At 42.1% G+C, this 15,260-nt stretch overlaps 1 protein-coding gene across 1 annotated transcript; it reads right to left on the bottom strand.

Moving 5' to 3' along the window:
• Positions 1 to 9,664: 9,664 nt before the first annotated feature.
• Positions 9,665 to 14,842, bottom strand: LOC110698339 (ubiquitin-conjugating enzyme E2 10-like). Its single transcript, XM_021875754.1, has 6 exons — positions 14,529 to 14,842; positions 12,821 to 12,862; positions 12,332 to 12,739; positions 12,102 to 12,229; positions 11,880 to 11,984; positions 9,665 to 10,315 (listed from the first exon to the last, which is right to left on the bottom strand). The coding sequence occupies exons 3-6, from the start codon at positions 12,579 to 12,581 to the stop codon at positions 10,283 to 10,285; spliced, it is 516 nt and encodes a 171-aa protein (XP_021731446.1). The 5' UTR covers positions 12,582 to 12,739; positions 12,821 to 12,862; positions 14,529 to 14,842; the 3' UTR covers positions 9,665 to 10,282.
• Positions 14,843 to 15,260: the final 418 nt, after the last annotated feature.

Below are 15,260 nucleotides of genomic sequence, written 5' to 3'. Positions count from 1 at the left end.
TGATCTACCGAATAAGTCGCCCCCCCACTCTTGCTTGTGGATTTTCTTTCATTTTATTGCCAATCCATGTGGTGCCTTACCACATCTTCAATGATCTCAATCACTTGATCTTCGGTTTTATTCATGATTGGCCCACTGGCTCCCGCATCCAAGCTTGTTTTGCCTTGAGAACTCAAGCCTCTATAGAAGATTTGTAAAACTTGGTATGTTGGGATTCCATGGTGAGGGCACTCTCTTTGGTACTCCTTGTACCTCTCCCAAGCTTCATAGATAGTCTCACTACCCCTTTGCCGAAAGCCTTGAATTAGAGCTCTTGCCTCGGCCGTCTTCTTTTGAGAGTAGAATCTCCCTAAGAAAGCCGTGGTGACCTCATCCCAAGTCCTCAAAGAATTGGGTCTCACCTCCTTCTCAAGCCATTCGAGAGCCCTTCCTATTAAGGAGAAAGGAAATAGTTTTAGTCTCACAAACTCTTGAGTGACCCCATTCACCTTGATCGTGTTGCAATGTTTCTCAAACTCGTTCAAATGTGCAAGAGGGCTCTCGTGTTTTGCTCCACTAAATTGTCTCCTCTCAATCAAATTTATCATTGCGGGCCTAATCTCGAAGTCATTGGCCGGGGTGTTTGGGGGAGCAATCCCACTTGAAGCTCTATAAGCTCCCGGAGTTCCCATCTCCTTCAAAGGTCTTGGAGGTGGTGGTGGTGGGTTGTCACCCATTGGATTTCTTTGTGGTTCCGGGTTGGACTCTCTTCTTGGGGAAGTGGAGGACCGCGAACGAGATCTCCTTCTTCTTCTAAGGGTTTGCTCAATCTCGGGATCGTAAGGCACCAACTCACGATGTTGAGTCCTACGCATACGCACTCAACAAACACAATTAGTAGCAAGGCTACAAGCGTAGCCAAAAAGGAAAACAACTCTTTTTGTGTTATTTTTTTAAAAGGTGAATTAGACTCAAGCAATCAAATAGCAATCAACAACACCGTTCCCCGGCAACGGCGCCATTTTTGACGAGCGCTAAATCGTTCGCACAATTTAGGCTCATTCAAACACATTTATAACAAACACCTCACTCAAACAAGTACAATGGCAAGCAAGGGTTCGGTCCACGGAGAACGGGAATCAAATGCTAAATAATCTTAATGCTCAAGCTAAATCGAAATCAAGGTATAAGTGGTGATTAACTAACAAACTACAACTAAAGGTTGAATTCAAGGGATTAAAACACTAGGGGAATGGGATTCACTCAACCAATAGCAATTAGGCAAATAGGGAGGAATGAGGGTAATGGAATAGCAAAGACCACATGCAAGATCAACATCAAACGATATGAAAACAACTCAGATTACTAAGCTTAGATCCCTCATTAACTTAGCAACAAAAGATACATAATCATATTTCAATAGGTAATGAAACATTCAACTCACATTTCCATGTCGAACCAAACATTTCATGCCATCAAGTTCAATAATCTAGGTTAATTACTCCTATCATGAAGAACTAACAAGCAATCCCATATAATCAAGTTTAGTCGCAATCCATCATCAAAATCACTCCCAAACTCACATAATCACCAATAGGTTGAGTTTCACCCAACCCCTAGCCAAGAGGACTACTCACAATTCATTGTGAGTACATGCAAATTCCAAGTTTGGATTATAAGCGATTCTAAGATTTGGAAAAACAAGTGATTATCTATGGACAAAGCTAACATGCAACAACAATATATCAAGATTGAGAGAAAATCAAGTGGCTTACAAAACAAAAAAAATAAAATCAGAAAATAATGAAGGACAAATGAAAGAAGTTACTATTGAAGCTTCAAAAATGTTAAATAATTGCTGAAATTCTTGAGATAAATCTTGAAATTTGCTTCTACAATGATTAGATTTGAGAGTCTAAAACTAAATCAACTAATTTAATGAAGTTGCTAACTAAGAGAGAGAGTATCTTTTTTGCTGAAAACTATTCTACTGTTTTTCTTCTCTCACCGAAAAACGATCTCAAAAGGACCTTAAATAGTCCGTACAAAATTGGCTGAGATCGGGAAAAGGTCCGACCAAACTCTTGGTAGGTTCGGTCGGACTCAGGGTAGGTTCGGTCGAACTCTGTGTAGGTTCGGTCGAACCTCCCTGATCCTTGTTTGGTCGAACTTTTGAGGTTCGACCTCTCCTGCAAAATTGCTGAAAACTGGTTTGACACTGCCTTCACTGCACCCTGGAGGTTCGGTCAAACTTTTCAAAAGTTTGACCACACCTAGGTTCGACCGGACCTTTCAGAGGTTTGGCCACACCTCCTCTTGCACTTCCTTTTCTTGCTTCCTCTCCTTCCCTTTTGCTCCTCTTGCCTTTGTCCATGGCTTCCATACTTGGCCAAGGGGCCTCCCAGCGTGCATAGGACCGTCATGGAACCTGCAGAAGATACCAAAGTTCACGAGAACATGGGGATGATAAAATAATGCATAAAGATTATCAAAATAAGCGCAAATAAGCATTACTTTTCATCAACACATAAAGAAGCCATAAGAGGATAAATGAGGTGGAAAAAACTAAGAAAAATAAGAGGAAAAAGACCTTAATGCTACCCCTAAGAGTGACATAAATGTCACCCATCACCCGGCCACCAGAATGTGAAAAAATTGACCAACTCTGGAAAGTCTATGTTGATGGGAGTTCCACAGCAAATGGTTGTGGGGCAGGTATTGTATGTTAGTCGCCAGAGGGCGACAGGTATGAATATGCTCTTCGTTTTAAGTTTCAGACGTCAAACAATGAAGCTGAGTATGAAGCCCTTTTGGCTGGTATTTGCATGTGCAAAGCAGTTAGGGCAAGAAAAATAGCCGCCTATTCTGATTCACAACTCATAGTCAGCCAGTACAATGGGGATTATGAAGCCACTCATCCGGCTATGGTCAAGTACCTAGAGGCCGTGAAACAGGCGGCAAGCTCGCTTGAAGATTTCCAGTTAACTCAGGTCCCAAGGTCCAAGAATAACCAGGCGGACGCCTTGTCCAAACTGGCATCCTCGGCCTCATGCGACACTCCTAGAACTGTATTTTGGGAATTAATGGAAAAGCGGAGTATTGAGGAAAACAACGTTGCAGTCCTTGATAGAAGCTCAACATGGATGGACCCAATCAGGACATACCTGACAGACGGCACCTTGCCAAATGATCATCATCAGCGGCCTCACTAAATAAGCGAGCGTCCAGTTTTGAAATGATAAAGGGAGAACTCTACAAGAGAGGGTACCTTAAACCCTTCTTGAAATGTGTTACCCTAGAAAAAGGGCGAGAGGTCCTGGAAGACCTGCACTCTGGATATTGTGCCTCTCACATAGGCGGTAGGTCGCTTGCTCAGAGAGTGAGGCGGCAAGGGTACTTCTGGCCGACTCTGGAGGCAGACGCTATGGATCTGGTTAAAAAGTGCGACAAGTGCCAGAGGTTTGGCAGATTGATTCATCGTCCAGCTACAGATCTAACGGCTATCCACAGCCCAATTCCATTTGCTAAGTGGGGCATGGATATTCTAGGACCCTATACGCCTGCATCAGGCGCCAGGAGATACATCCTGGTTGTAGTCGACTACTTCACCAAATGGGTGGAGGCCGAAGCAGTCAGGGGCATCAAGACCAAGGATGTCATCTCCTTCATTTGGAGGAATGTGATCACTTGTTTTGGGGTGCCTATGTCTATGATTTTTGACAACGGTCCCCAGTTTGAGACGCCCGTTCTCAAAACTTGGTTGAAATATCAAGGCATTTCTTACTACTTTGCATCAGTCGGACGGCCGCAAGCAAACGGCCAGGTCGAAGCATTTAACAAAATCATCTCAAACGGTATAAAGAAGAAGATTTAGAAAGCAAGCGGCCTATGGGCAGATGAACTACCACATGTTCTCTGGGCCATAAGGACGACTGAAAAAGGAGCGACTGGAGAAACACCTTTCCTCCTAACATATGGGGCAGAATCTGTCCTACCCATTGAGCACTATGAGCAGACTCTCCGAGTTATGCTGTATGATGAAGATGCAAACTGGGAAGCAATGCGCTTAGCATTAGATTCCCTTCCAGAACGTAGGGGCAATGCTGCCCTACGCCATGAGATATACCGCCTGAGGATGACTCGAATCTACAATAGAAGAGTACACAAGCGCCCACTCAAAGTAGGGGACTTTGTACTAAGGAAGATGGAATCAGTCGGCATGGCCAACGAGTTGGGAAAGCTAACTCCGAACTGGGAAGGACCCTACCGAATCTATGAGGAGGTCAGGGATGGCACCTACCGTCTGGAAACTCCAGAGGGTCGACCCCTACCTAGGACTTGAAATGTAGACTATCTGAAAAAATATTACTTTTGATGTAATCAATTAAAATTTATTAATGAAAGTTCCAAGTTTATCCTCTTTTTATATGTTTCAAAAAGGAGTACACTCCGTCTGTCTCAAGACAGGCGGATACCCTCCATCACATACATACTAAAGGGCACGCCTGTTTTGCCCACCACACGGCTAATAAACCCAGGCACCAAGCCGCTTGATTACGCTTAATTTTTAAATTAATACGACCTGTCCCAATAAATAGCAGGCGTCAGACGACATGCCATTTGGATGAGATTTGTCGCAGAGAGCAGCTCCCATTTGGGTGGAATAATGCTCTATAAACTACTTACACGGACCCTATACGGCTGTCCTCAAGGACAACGTATCCGTTTAGAGACAAGGATAACTCGACACTTTCATAAGTGTCAGCAGTTGACATCTGCGTCGGATAGCCGCCTGTATTACTTGGGATAGATACAGGAGGCGCCCTCTGAGTTAATAGTCAACAAAAATTGACGAATCAAGGGGATTAGTCGGCCATTGACGACTGATACCTCTACTACTCAGGATTAGGAGTAGCCACAATTGGTTACGCCGTAGTTAAACCATAGTTGTTCTCCCATACTTGGTCCGGAATCCTAAAAGTTTGAGCAGTCCGCCTGGTCTTTGGCAAAAAGGCACTCAAACAAACATTCCCACTAAGAAATACTAAATGAATCTGAGCAATTTAGAAGGACCTCTCGGTGTCCGACTGGATGTGATAACGACTGATACATCCGAATTGACAGTCGTCCAAACAACAAGCACCCTACTATGTTTCTCGTAAACATACCAAGGGACTTGTGACAATCAATAAAACAGCGACTAGCCGACTGTTCTCTAAGAACTAGGCGAACCCCTGTGTCTTGAAATGCACTATAAGTTGGTTAATTTAGTCTGGTTATGTTTGCTACTAGGGTCGGACTGTGTATGCCCGACTAATTACTCTCTTTTTAAGAAGTAACCTAGTCGTCCAGGGGCAAGGGAAGTCGGCATCAAGGTGCAACATCTTGGCTAAAAATTTTAACATGGATATGCCATACAAGCGGCTATTAAGTTACGAAGTGCAAAATGTTTGGCAAATTCAACAAAAACAAAAACAAAAAATCAAAAAACAGCATATGTAACAGCAAAAGACGACTCAACAGTCACTAATTCATGTCAGGTTAAAGCCAGACAAGCTGGCAAAGTTAAGTTAAAACAAGACAAGCTGGAAAATATTCAGAAGCCCCGGCCCCCTGGCCGGGTAAAGATACATAAATACACGGCACGCAGGCCGGATCAGGAATGAATAAAGAAATGCTTAAACAGTTGGAGGGACCTCGCCTTCAGCAACCGCCTTCTCCTGCTGGGGAGGGGACACTTGATTGCTCTGAACAGTCTCCTGTTCAGGCACCTTTTTTGAAGATTCCCCTTCAGCCCCAGCAATCGCCACTTCCTCTTCAGAAGAAGAAGAAGACTCGAACTCCCCCTGGTCGTCGCCTCCTCCCATGACCACCTCGTCATGCTCTTGAGTGCAAGCGGAAAAGTGGTTCCCCCATGTGGAATAGTCGGTGTCTGGGTAGAGGCGGTCCCAGGTCATCTTCATGATAGCGTTGCAATCTTCCATCATGTCGGCGACCAGGACCTTTTTCTCCTCTTCAAACCTCGACTTATACTTTTTAGCCCGTTGCTTTTCCTGGTTGGCCAGTCGCTGCTTCAGGCGGGCATTGCTGGTTTTCAAGCCCTCCGCCGCCTTCACAGCCTCGTCATGGGCGTCGGCCTTCTCCTGGTTCTCGGTGACTTTGAGCTTGAGCTCTTTATTTTTTCTTTGGCCGCCTCTAGGTCATCCTTGACTTGTTGATTCGCAGCCGCCTGTGCAAGCAATATGTCATTCGTCAAGACTTCATTTTGAAAAATAGCAAACATGGCCTTGTCCATGGTGGAGGCGACGTGCTCTTGGGAAAACTTTACCTCTTTGTTCTTTTCTTGGATGGGCCGACGGAGACCGTACACTCGCAGCATCGACTAATCAAAAACAAAAGAACAGTCGGTCAACTAAAGGTTCGTCTCTCAAAAGTGAAGCAGAGTTTGTGAGGGCTTAAAGATACCTCAGCCAACAAGGAAACGATGCCATCTAGGTTAAGGGTGCCGAACCCTCTAACCGTTTCCTTCTCTTGAGAAGGGACCGCCTGCAACATAGTCTTTGCTATGGCAGCAAGGTCTGGGCGAGGAGGATGATCGCCTGTAAAAAGTGGCGGATGGTTGATATCCGACTGGAAAACTTGAAGAAGTTCTCAAAGAAGTTGGGAAAACAAGTTACCATCAGGCGCCTTCTCCTTGTTTTTCTCTGCAGGACGTTTGTCCTTTTCCTGTTGCCTACCCTTCTCTAAAGGGAAGTTGGCAGCAGGGGACGACCCATGTTTGGTCGCCACATGTTTTCGAGGACGAAGAGGGGTGCTCGTGTCCCCTCCTGCCTGCTTCCTAGCCTTCTCGGGAGGCGGTTGAGGGGTCGACCGGTCCTACAAGCAAACATCACAGTCGGTCAGTAGGGTTCACTGAAAAACAAGAGATAAAGAGATTGGATTCAATCATGAAGTCTTACTCCACCCGGCTTGTTGGCTGGAAACTCCTTAGTTGGGCGTTTGCCCAAAACCGCCGAGTGGTACTGTGTTTCCGCCTTTTTCGAAGCAGAAACTTTCTCCATTGCTTTGGCTGCATCAAGAAATCAAGACTTAGAAAAATGGACAAGCGACAAGGTTAGTACGGGAAACAGGCGGATAGCTACCTTCAGACATTTCGGTACTTAGCCCACAGGCGGCCAAGTACGTCCCATCGTACAACCAGTTGTATTTGGGAACATATTGTTGGGGAACAAAAACTTTCTTCCCAGATTCAGGGTCCGCCTGAATGTCAACCTTAAACAAGCCAGCGTCTAAAATCTCGCGCTTGGCCTTGGAAGGAATAGGCGGCATGTCTTTGACGGTTAGGAAGGGTGGATCCCTATTCCACCTATTGTACTTGGCATTTTTGGCCTTGTCAGGGCAAGTGATAACATAGAAGGTGATCCGCCAGTCCTTCCACTTGTTCTCCTTGCCCTGTGCCATGGCATATCCCTTATGGGATGTCAGCTGATATCAGTCGAACCCTGTTGCTTTTGGAGTCCGACTAAGGTAATTCATTTGAGTAAACGCCTCGAAACTGGCGTCTACTTCATGCATTTTGCACCCGGCCACATAGCCGAGTATGTTGAACAAGGAATTGGGGGCCAGCTGCCACAACCCAATCTGGTATCCGTCTAAAATGGCCTCGACAGCCGGGTGAAGAGGAATTTAAAGGCCGGCCTTAATAGCCTCCTCATAACAACCAAAGCACTGGTCCCCATAGCTGGAACCAGTCGGCCAAACTACAGTATCCTCTCTATCGGGGACCGGCACTAAGTAGTCGTCCCCCATTACATGCTTGGAGATGAACTCTCCAAATCTCTCTATCATGACCTTCCGCCTCCCTTCAGGCACATGGTGAAAATAAGGGGCGTAAAAGTCTCGGTAGGATGCCATGGGCTCGGCCCAGTTCTCCCCATCGACACGCTTAAAGACTCTCTAGCTGTGTGAATCCTAGAATACAGCTCTTCAGAGTCGAGGGAGTTCTGGCTCTCGCTATTGGCGTCTGACTCGTCGCTAAAGTCCGACGAGTCATTTGGTTGCAAAGGTTCGGTGGGTGCCGCCTCAGTTTCAGAAGGCGACTCCTCAGTTTGGTTTGGGGTTTGAGAGGGTCCAGCAGGGACCGCCTCCTTCTCAGGAGGCGACTCCCAAGAGTCATGTAAGATTGAGTCGCCAGGTGTACTTGGGGTACCCGATCTGTGATCAGGAAGGTCATTGTGTATAAGAGCCGTCTGAGTTGGTTATTCGGCCAGTAGTCTTGATTCTTGCCATGATGTCCTGCACAGACATGGAAACAGTCGGATGTTGTGAAAAGGACAAGGGTGGTCCTAGAAAAGTGGAGTCGGCACTCCTAGTCCTGGATTCAGACGTCCCCGGTGACCGACTAATCGACAACCTAGGTCGTGTCGAGTGTCTTTGAGACACCATACTTTGTAAAATAAAAGAGGAAAAAGATTCAAAGAATGGATGTTTACCTGAAGTTGAAAGTTGAAGTAGACTGGAAGTAGGCGCTCGAGACCGGCGGGGTACGACTGCTCCGTAAAATCGCAAAAAAACTGGGGTCCGAGAGATCTCTTTCTGAAAATAAAGTGAACAAATGTGAACAAAAGACTTGTTGACCAACCCTATTTAAAAACTTGGGCGGGAAAATTCTCGGCCAAGCTATCCGTCGACACCTGTCGCCTCCTCATTGGACGACACTTTTCACAGGTCACACGTGCCAGGTCACGTGCCACCTGTGAGGGGCAAATGATTAGGGGAATTTCCCTTATTTACCTCTCGCCACGTGGACCAATCAGGGCCTGACAAGTGTCACCCATTTAGACTTATGAGGACCTGCCACATGGCACGCTTCCATTGGTCCGCCATAGACCTCCTATGCTACCCCTTGTGGCCCTATCAGCCTTGCCTAAACAGGTAATAGATTGGGCCAAAATCCCAAGAAAGCCCAGTCAGTCCTAGGGTTGGCCAAAAACCCTAGAACCTGGCACGCTTCCCTAGGCTATAAATACAGTCATAAATGCTCATTTATGACAGAGACTGTTCACAAGAAACACTCGGATTACACAAATCCCAAGACAATCACACATCACTCGGTACCGCCTACTAGACCCGTCTTAGCATCCGGCACCTATTTACATTCCGCTTTACAACTCCTTCATCTACTAACTTGATCGTTGGAGGCGGAGCTCCCTACCCAAGGAGTCTCCGTTATCTTGTAGGTACAGGCGCGTGGTTCCAGTCTCAAAGTTGTAACTCTCCCAAGGGACACAGAAAAACCCGGAACACAAACCTCCACAATAAGATGTATCGTGGTTTGTATCACCACAATTTTGACAAGAGAAAGAATGAACTTGAGAGGAGCTTGACCCACTATTAACACTCGTATTCAACTTTGCAAGCCCTTTTGTCAAAAGCTCAATTTGATGTTGCAATTGATCAACTTTCTTTAATTCTTACTTTCCACCTTTCTTTGGTGCATTCCTCCTTCAACCAACCCAAGAGTAGTTCTTCACTACCTCTTCGATTGTTACTTCAACTTGATTTCGGGGGCCTTAATCAATTGTCCACCCGCTCCCGCATCCAAGTTAGCTCTAGACATGGGTTCCAATCCATCATAGAAGAATCGCATGAGCAAGCTTCACTACTACATTTTTTATCTATTGCAACCCCCAAATCCGTTGCATTAGGCGTCAAAATCCGTGGCATTAGGTCTAATGCAACGGCCATGTACCGTGGCATCTGCTGGCGTTGCAGTAGGTCTAATGCAACGGCATATGACACCTAATGCCACGGCACCAATGATCCGTGGCAATAGACCAATACCTGTTGCAACGGCATAACTTATCCGTGGCAATAGAGTACTGACTAATAATTATGATGAAATTGAACCTATTGCAACGGATGAAGCTAATTAATACATTGATAGGAGTACGTATCTACTGCAACGGATTGATCATTGGTTTCTTTTTTTTTTTTTGTTGGGATGAAATGGTAATATAATATATGTATAATTAGTCCGTACAAATCTAAATATACTAACAGAAACAATGTATCATTTATATATAATAATTATAATGTGAAATACGAACATTACAAAATATTACTTGCTTGTTTAGGTATAACATACCCTACTAATAAAAAATAAAAGTTATATAATTAATTTATCGTCCAAAATACAAATTGTCAACATATATATATAAGCCGGAATTTCCAAATCTTCACAAAGTCGAAACTTAAATAAGAGTCGCCAACATATATGCACCATTTGTTAGATGACTAGTCACTATACTTCAGCTCCATTTAGCTCCCCATGCACCTACACATAAAATTGAAAAAACTAATAGAAATATAATTGAACTAAATTATAAATTAAAATAGACCAAGGCCACAATCAACATGAGAAAAGTTCAAAAGGCACAGATGATGATTGTTTAAAAGATGGCAGCAAAGAAGTTGCAGTCAAGGTGTTCTCAAAGACCGAGGCCCCTAAGCAATTTAAGGTTCGTAATTAGGCAACCAAATAGAGAATCATGCTCTCTTGATATCATTTATGTTGTATGATATGAGAGCTAACGCCTTAAGAAATGTTTTGGCACAGATTGAAGTGCTGGTCGAATTTCTCACAAGAACTTGGTTTCTCTCGTTGGATACTGTGAAGAAGGAACCAACTTGGCACTTATTTACGAGTTCATGGCCATGGGAGACTTGAAAGCTCTTCTCTCAGGTAGGACCTTGCATCCTAAAACCTCTATAGTCCTTTATTTTTTCCTAGCTGTTGCACTTATTAATTGAACCAAATGTTTTTTTTTTCCTTTCAACAACAATCAATTGATTTTTGGGTGGTTTATGAAAAGAATATTCTGACTCTGTAAGCTGGAGAAAGAGAGTTGAGATAGCAATCGACACAGCTCAGGGTGAGAGATATAACATAACATTCGTGTCTGCTTCTAAATCAGATTTTTTTATCAGATCACTCAGTATATTAAAATTTGTTGTGTAACTTTATATATAGGACTGGATTACTTGCATCATGGTTGCAGCCCGCCTATAGTTCATAGAGATGTGAAACCCGCTAACATTCTTCTAAACAAAGAATTTCGAGCAAAGGTAGCTGATTTTGGGTTTTCCAAAATCTTCCCTGCTAAATATGTTTCAAATTTACAAACAAGGGTAGTTGGAACACTAGGCTATCTTGATCCTCAGTAAGTGAGCCATTTCTGTCATTCATACATGACTATCTCACATATTCTAACACTCTTTTACCAAAGTAAAACTTTTATGCCACAATGATTATTACAGGTATAATTTAACAGGATAGGTGCATGAAAAAGGCGATGTTTACAGCTTTGGGGTTTAGCTGTAGATGATAACTATCTCACTGTGTGGAAATCAGTACAACTAGCAGTGAGATGTATTCAGCTAGAAATTGCAGATAGGCCAACAATGACTCAAATAGTGACATAACTCAAAGAGTGTTTGAATATGATGAACACAAAAAGTTCTAGTTCAGCTAAAGACTCTCTAGAGATGATGAGCACAGCTATTCCAAGTAGTACGATTTCAAGTAGTATGAAGAACACAGAAAGTATGAGTAGTAACTCAAGAATCTAAATCAAGAATCATGTCCTTATTGATTGATAATTTAGAGATGTAGCAGGCTATAAAAAGCATGAACTCAGCAACAAAAACATACAACAATAAAAAGCATCAGCAAACAACTAAAGCATCAACCATATAAAGAAAAAATAACAAAAGCAATAAAGCAATAATGGGCATCAGAAAAAGACATCAACAGCAGCAACATTTCAACAGTAGGTTCAGGGTATAAGTTATATTTCATGCATATGTAATTTGTCAGAAAAAAAAACAGGGATGATGACCTTGGATATGGTGAGTGCAGGGCTCCATTTCTCCTTTAGTATATCAAGGCAAATACTCCCATTGCTATTAATATTTGGATGGAATACCTTCGTCTTAAAGGCCACCTGCAGATAAATTTTATGATTTTAAGCTCGTTTTTACAATAACTATTATTGTACATCAGAAATTAAATTTAATACTCTACTTAAATTCGAGAAATATGAAATGAAATAATGATATACCTTAGGAGGCTTAAAGGGATAATCAGGTGGAAAATGGATGTTCACAAGGAAAACACCTCCTGCATAAGGACTCTCGTTTGGACCATAAATTCTTGCTTGCCAATGGAACATATCTTGTGCAATTGGACCTATATTTGTCACCAACTAGTGAGATTTGAAGCGACGAAAAAGACTAATGAATAAGGACTAGTTAGACAAATTAGAATTGCAAATCTCATATTTTGGATTACCTGCACTACAAGAACTAGGTTGATCTCTTTCCAGTTCCTTAAGCTCCTTTACAATTCTTCTAGATGGCATTTCGAGTTTTCTAACACAAAAAAACTGCAAAATAATAATCCAAGACTCTAATAATAATGGATCAACAAAAAAAAAGACTCCGCTATATGGATCCAGCAGCTGAAAATTAAATGATGACTTGTTCAGATAGAGTATCAAATCCAAGAGTAGGCTGAACCCCTTTATAAAAATGAGGCCCATTATAAGTCGGCTTTGTCAGAATCCTTTGCATTACCCTGCCAGGAGAACAGCCAACCAAACAGCGATGAAAACTTGTTGTATGCAGGCTCTGGCACAACATCCTTCACCGTGCAGATGGCCTGATAATCATCCTTCATATGAGGCTCAAGTATCCTTTCCTAAAAGACACAAAAGCAATTCGATGACTGAGAGGTGAGGTTTCTAACAAACGATAACATACACATTGATGCAGTAGTTACCTTGAAAACTTCAAATGGACAAAAGTCAGAGTTGTCGCAGCCCTGTTCAAACAAGTCAACAGTATCAAATGTTAACAAAAATAAATGAAATAAGAAGAAATCAGAAGATAAGCAAGACGGAAGCACAAAATTACAGTCTACAGTTTAATAGAATCATGAAGCAATTATGCACTCCCCCTCCATTCCTATTTACTAGTGTCCTAAGATTGTACAAGGCTCTTAAGGAGAAAATATTTAAAAAATAAATTAATAAACTAAAAAAGAAGTACAGAGAATAGTGGGTGGGTGTGTGGATAAACTACAGAAAAAAATGACAGTACCAACATACCATATGTCGATGTAGCAAATGAAAAGGGACCCAAAAAAAGGCAACATAAAGAAGGGGATACAAGAGGAGCTACATTGTTTTGGAGCCAAAATGTTGGAGGTGCAACACCAGAAAGTTTTGAGTAGGGAAAAAAAAACTACACCCTCTATTGAGCAGCAATTGAGTTTTCTATAGGCTTGGCTGCACTTAAGTTAGTTTATTAGTTTTGCCTCAAAAAAAAAAGTTCGTTTACTAGTATTATATAGACAAAAAGTGGCAATAGTGCATGCATAGCTTTAAAGACAGGAAGAGAACAAAGTCATTTCATTCCCCCTATTTTGCAAATGCTGAACAAATCCTTATTTGGCTAATATCCTACAATGTGTAACCCAATGTATACTTTAGCCACAGCTAACTGAAGCTTACCGGTAAATGTACTGGATGCTCATTCATATTGTATGTTATTGGCGCTAGGTGATGCATGCAACTGCGTACATTGATACTCAGTACTATATTATGATTCATTAATTTATTTTATTTTATTAGCAGGTAAGAATTAAGAAGGCAACCTTTTAAGCCAGGGTTATTTCTATTGAAAATGACTTGGTTCTACTTGTGTGAGGAAGGTGGCCTCAGAAAAAAAGAATAACTAATGAAAATACAAAAATAATATAACGATTTTAAAAATGTGGGTAGATAATAACAGTAAGACAAAAATGGTAGCAATAGAGAATTATTGGGGCAGTTTGTTTAACAGAAGAAGAAGAGTTTGATTCATCCTCATGGACATTCTCGTCTTGGTCTAGTAACACAATGGTGGACCAAATTTCAACTCAAGAATAAAGCTTCTGTTGCTTTCAGATCCCAGTTACCCTATGCATTTATTTGAAGTTGCCAATGCCCACCACTAATTTCAGTGATTAAATCTCTGAATACTCTGTTTTTAGCCTCTTTCACCTTATATCAAATTAATAATCTTACACTTGGCCCACGACTTATCAGTTGGTTAACAGATTGAGTTGTATACACATGCAATTATGAAAAAACAAATTTTGGCCACCAATTATCAAAGATAAATAGTTAGAAACTTGGATCACTAAAGTCTTACCCCATGAACCAAATCAGCCACCCCAAATCAATATATCTTCTTATCCATTTATATGAAATTCCCCCCCCCCCAAAAAAACCCCATTAGACTACTCAATTACAATATTCAGTACTTCTAGGTTTCAAAAATAAAAAAATAAAAATCTCAATTTTGCTAAACAAAACCCATTAGCCGTTTAATTCCAAGAGTTACCAAAGCATAAACTTCATCTTCCATAGCATCAAATACAAATTCCCAAACACAAAAGCAAAAACTTCAAATTTAATTCTCAAAAACGAAAATTTGTTGTTTACCTTGAAGAGAATTTCGAGCAATCAGCTCAAGGAAGGGACATGAAACAATGAAATTGAGACCGTATGTACCGCCTGACTGCCGCCACCACCGCCTGACTGCCGCTATCAGCCACCACCTTCGTCTACTACTTCCTCGTAATTATTTGCTTATTTTCCTCTTCGAATTTTTGACTGATTTTTTTTCGTGATTTTCTGAGAATAAGTACTGTGAATTTCTGGAGTTGAATGTGAGATGATGGGGAAAATAGAGAATTGGGGGAAATTGAGAAAATGGAGAATTGGGGGAGAAATATGAGAATAGGTACTGTGAGTTTGTGAGAATGAGTGGAGAACGAAAATGGGGGAGAAAATTGGGGTAAACACCACGTGTGTTTGTTCAAAATTTTGGTGAAAAAATTAGAGGGAACAATGCGCGCTCTATCTAAAATTTTCATTTGATACAACACCACCGTTGCATTAGCTTTCATTTTTGTTAAAATAACTAGGCTATTGCAACAGTTCTTTAGAGCCGTGGCAATAGCTCTACCTCTAAGAGCATTAGTTTTAACTCCGTGGCAATAGCCTACTCTATTGCAACGGCAATAAAAATACCGTTGCAATAGGCTATCTATTGCCACGGCATTTGGATAGGGCGTTGCAATAGCTCATTTTTTGGCGTTGTATTTGATCGAAAATGTAGTAGTGCTTTGATTGTATTCGTGGTGAGGACATGCTTGTACCAACTCCTTGAAC

This window comes from Chenopodium quinoa, unplaced genomic scaffold (assembly GCF_001683475.1).
Source record: "Chenopodium quinoa cultivar QQ74 unplaced genomic scaffold, ASM168347v1, whole genome shotgun sequence".
NCBI classification, from domain to species: Eukaryota; Viridiplantae; Streptophyta; class Magnoliopsida; order Caryophyllales; family Amaranthaceae; genus Chenopodium; species Chenopodium quinoa.
The sequence above is the reverse complement of the archived record's forward strand: the minus strand, read 5'-3'. Positions and strand labels throughout refer to the sequence as shown.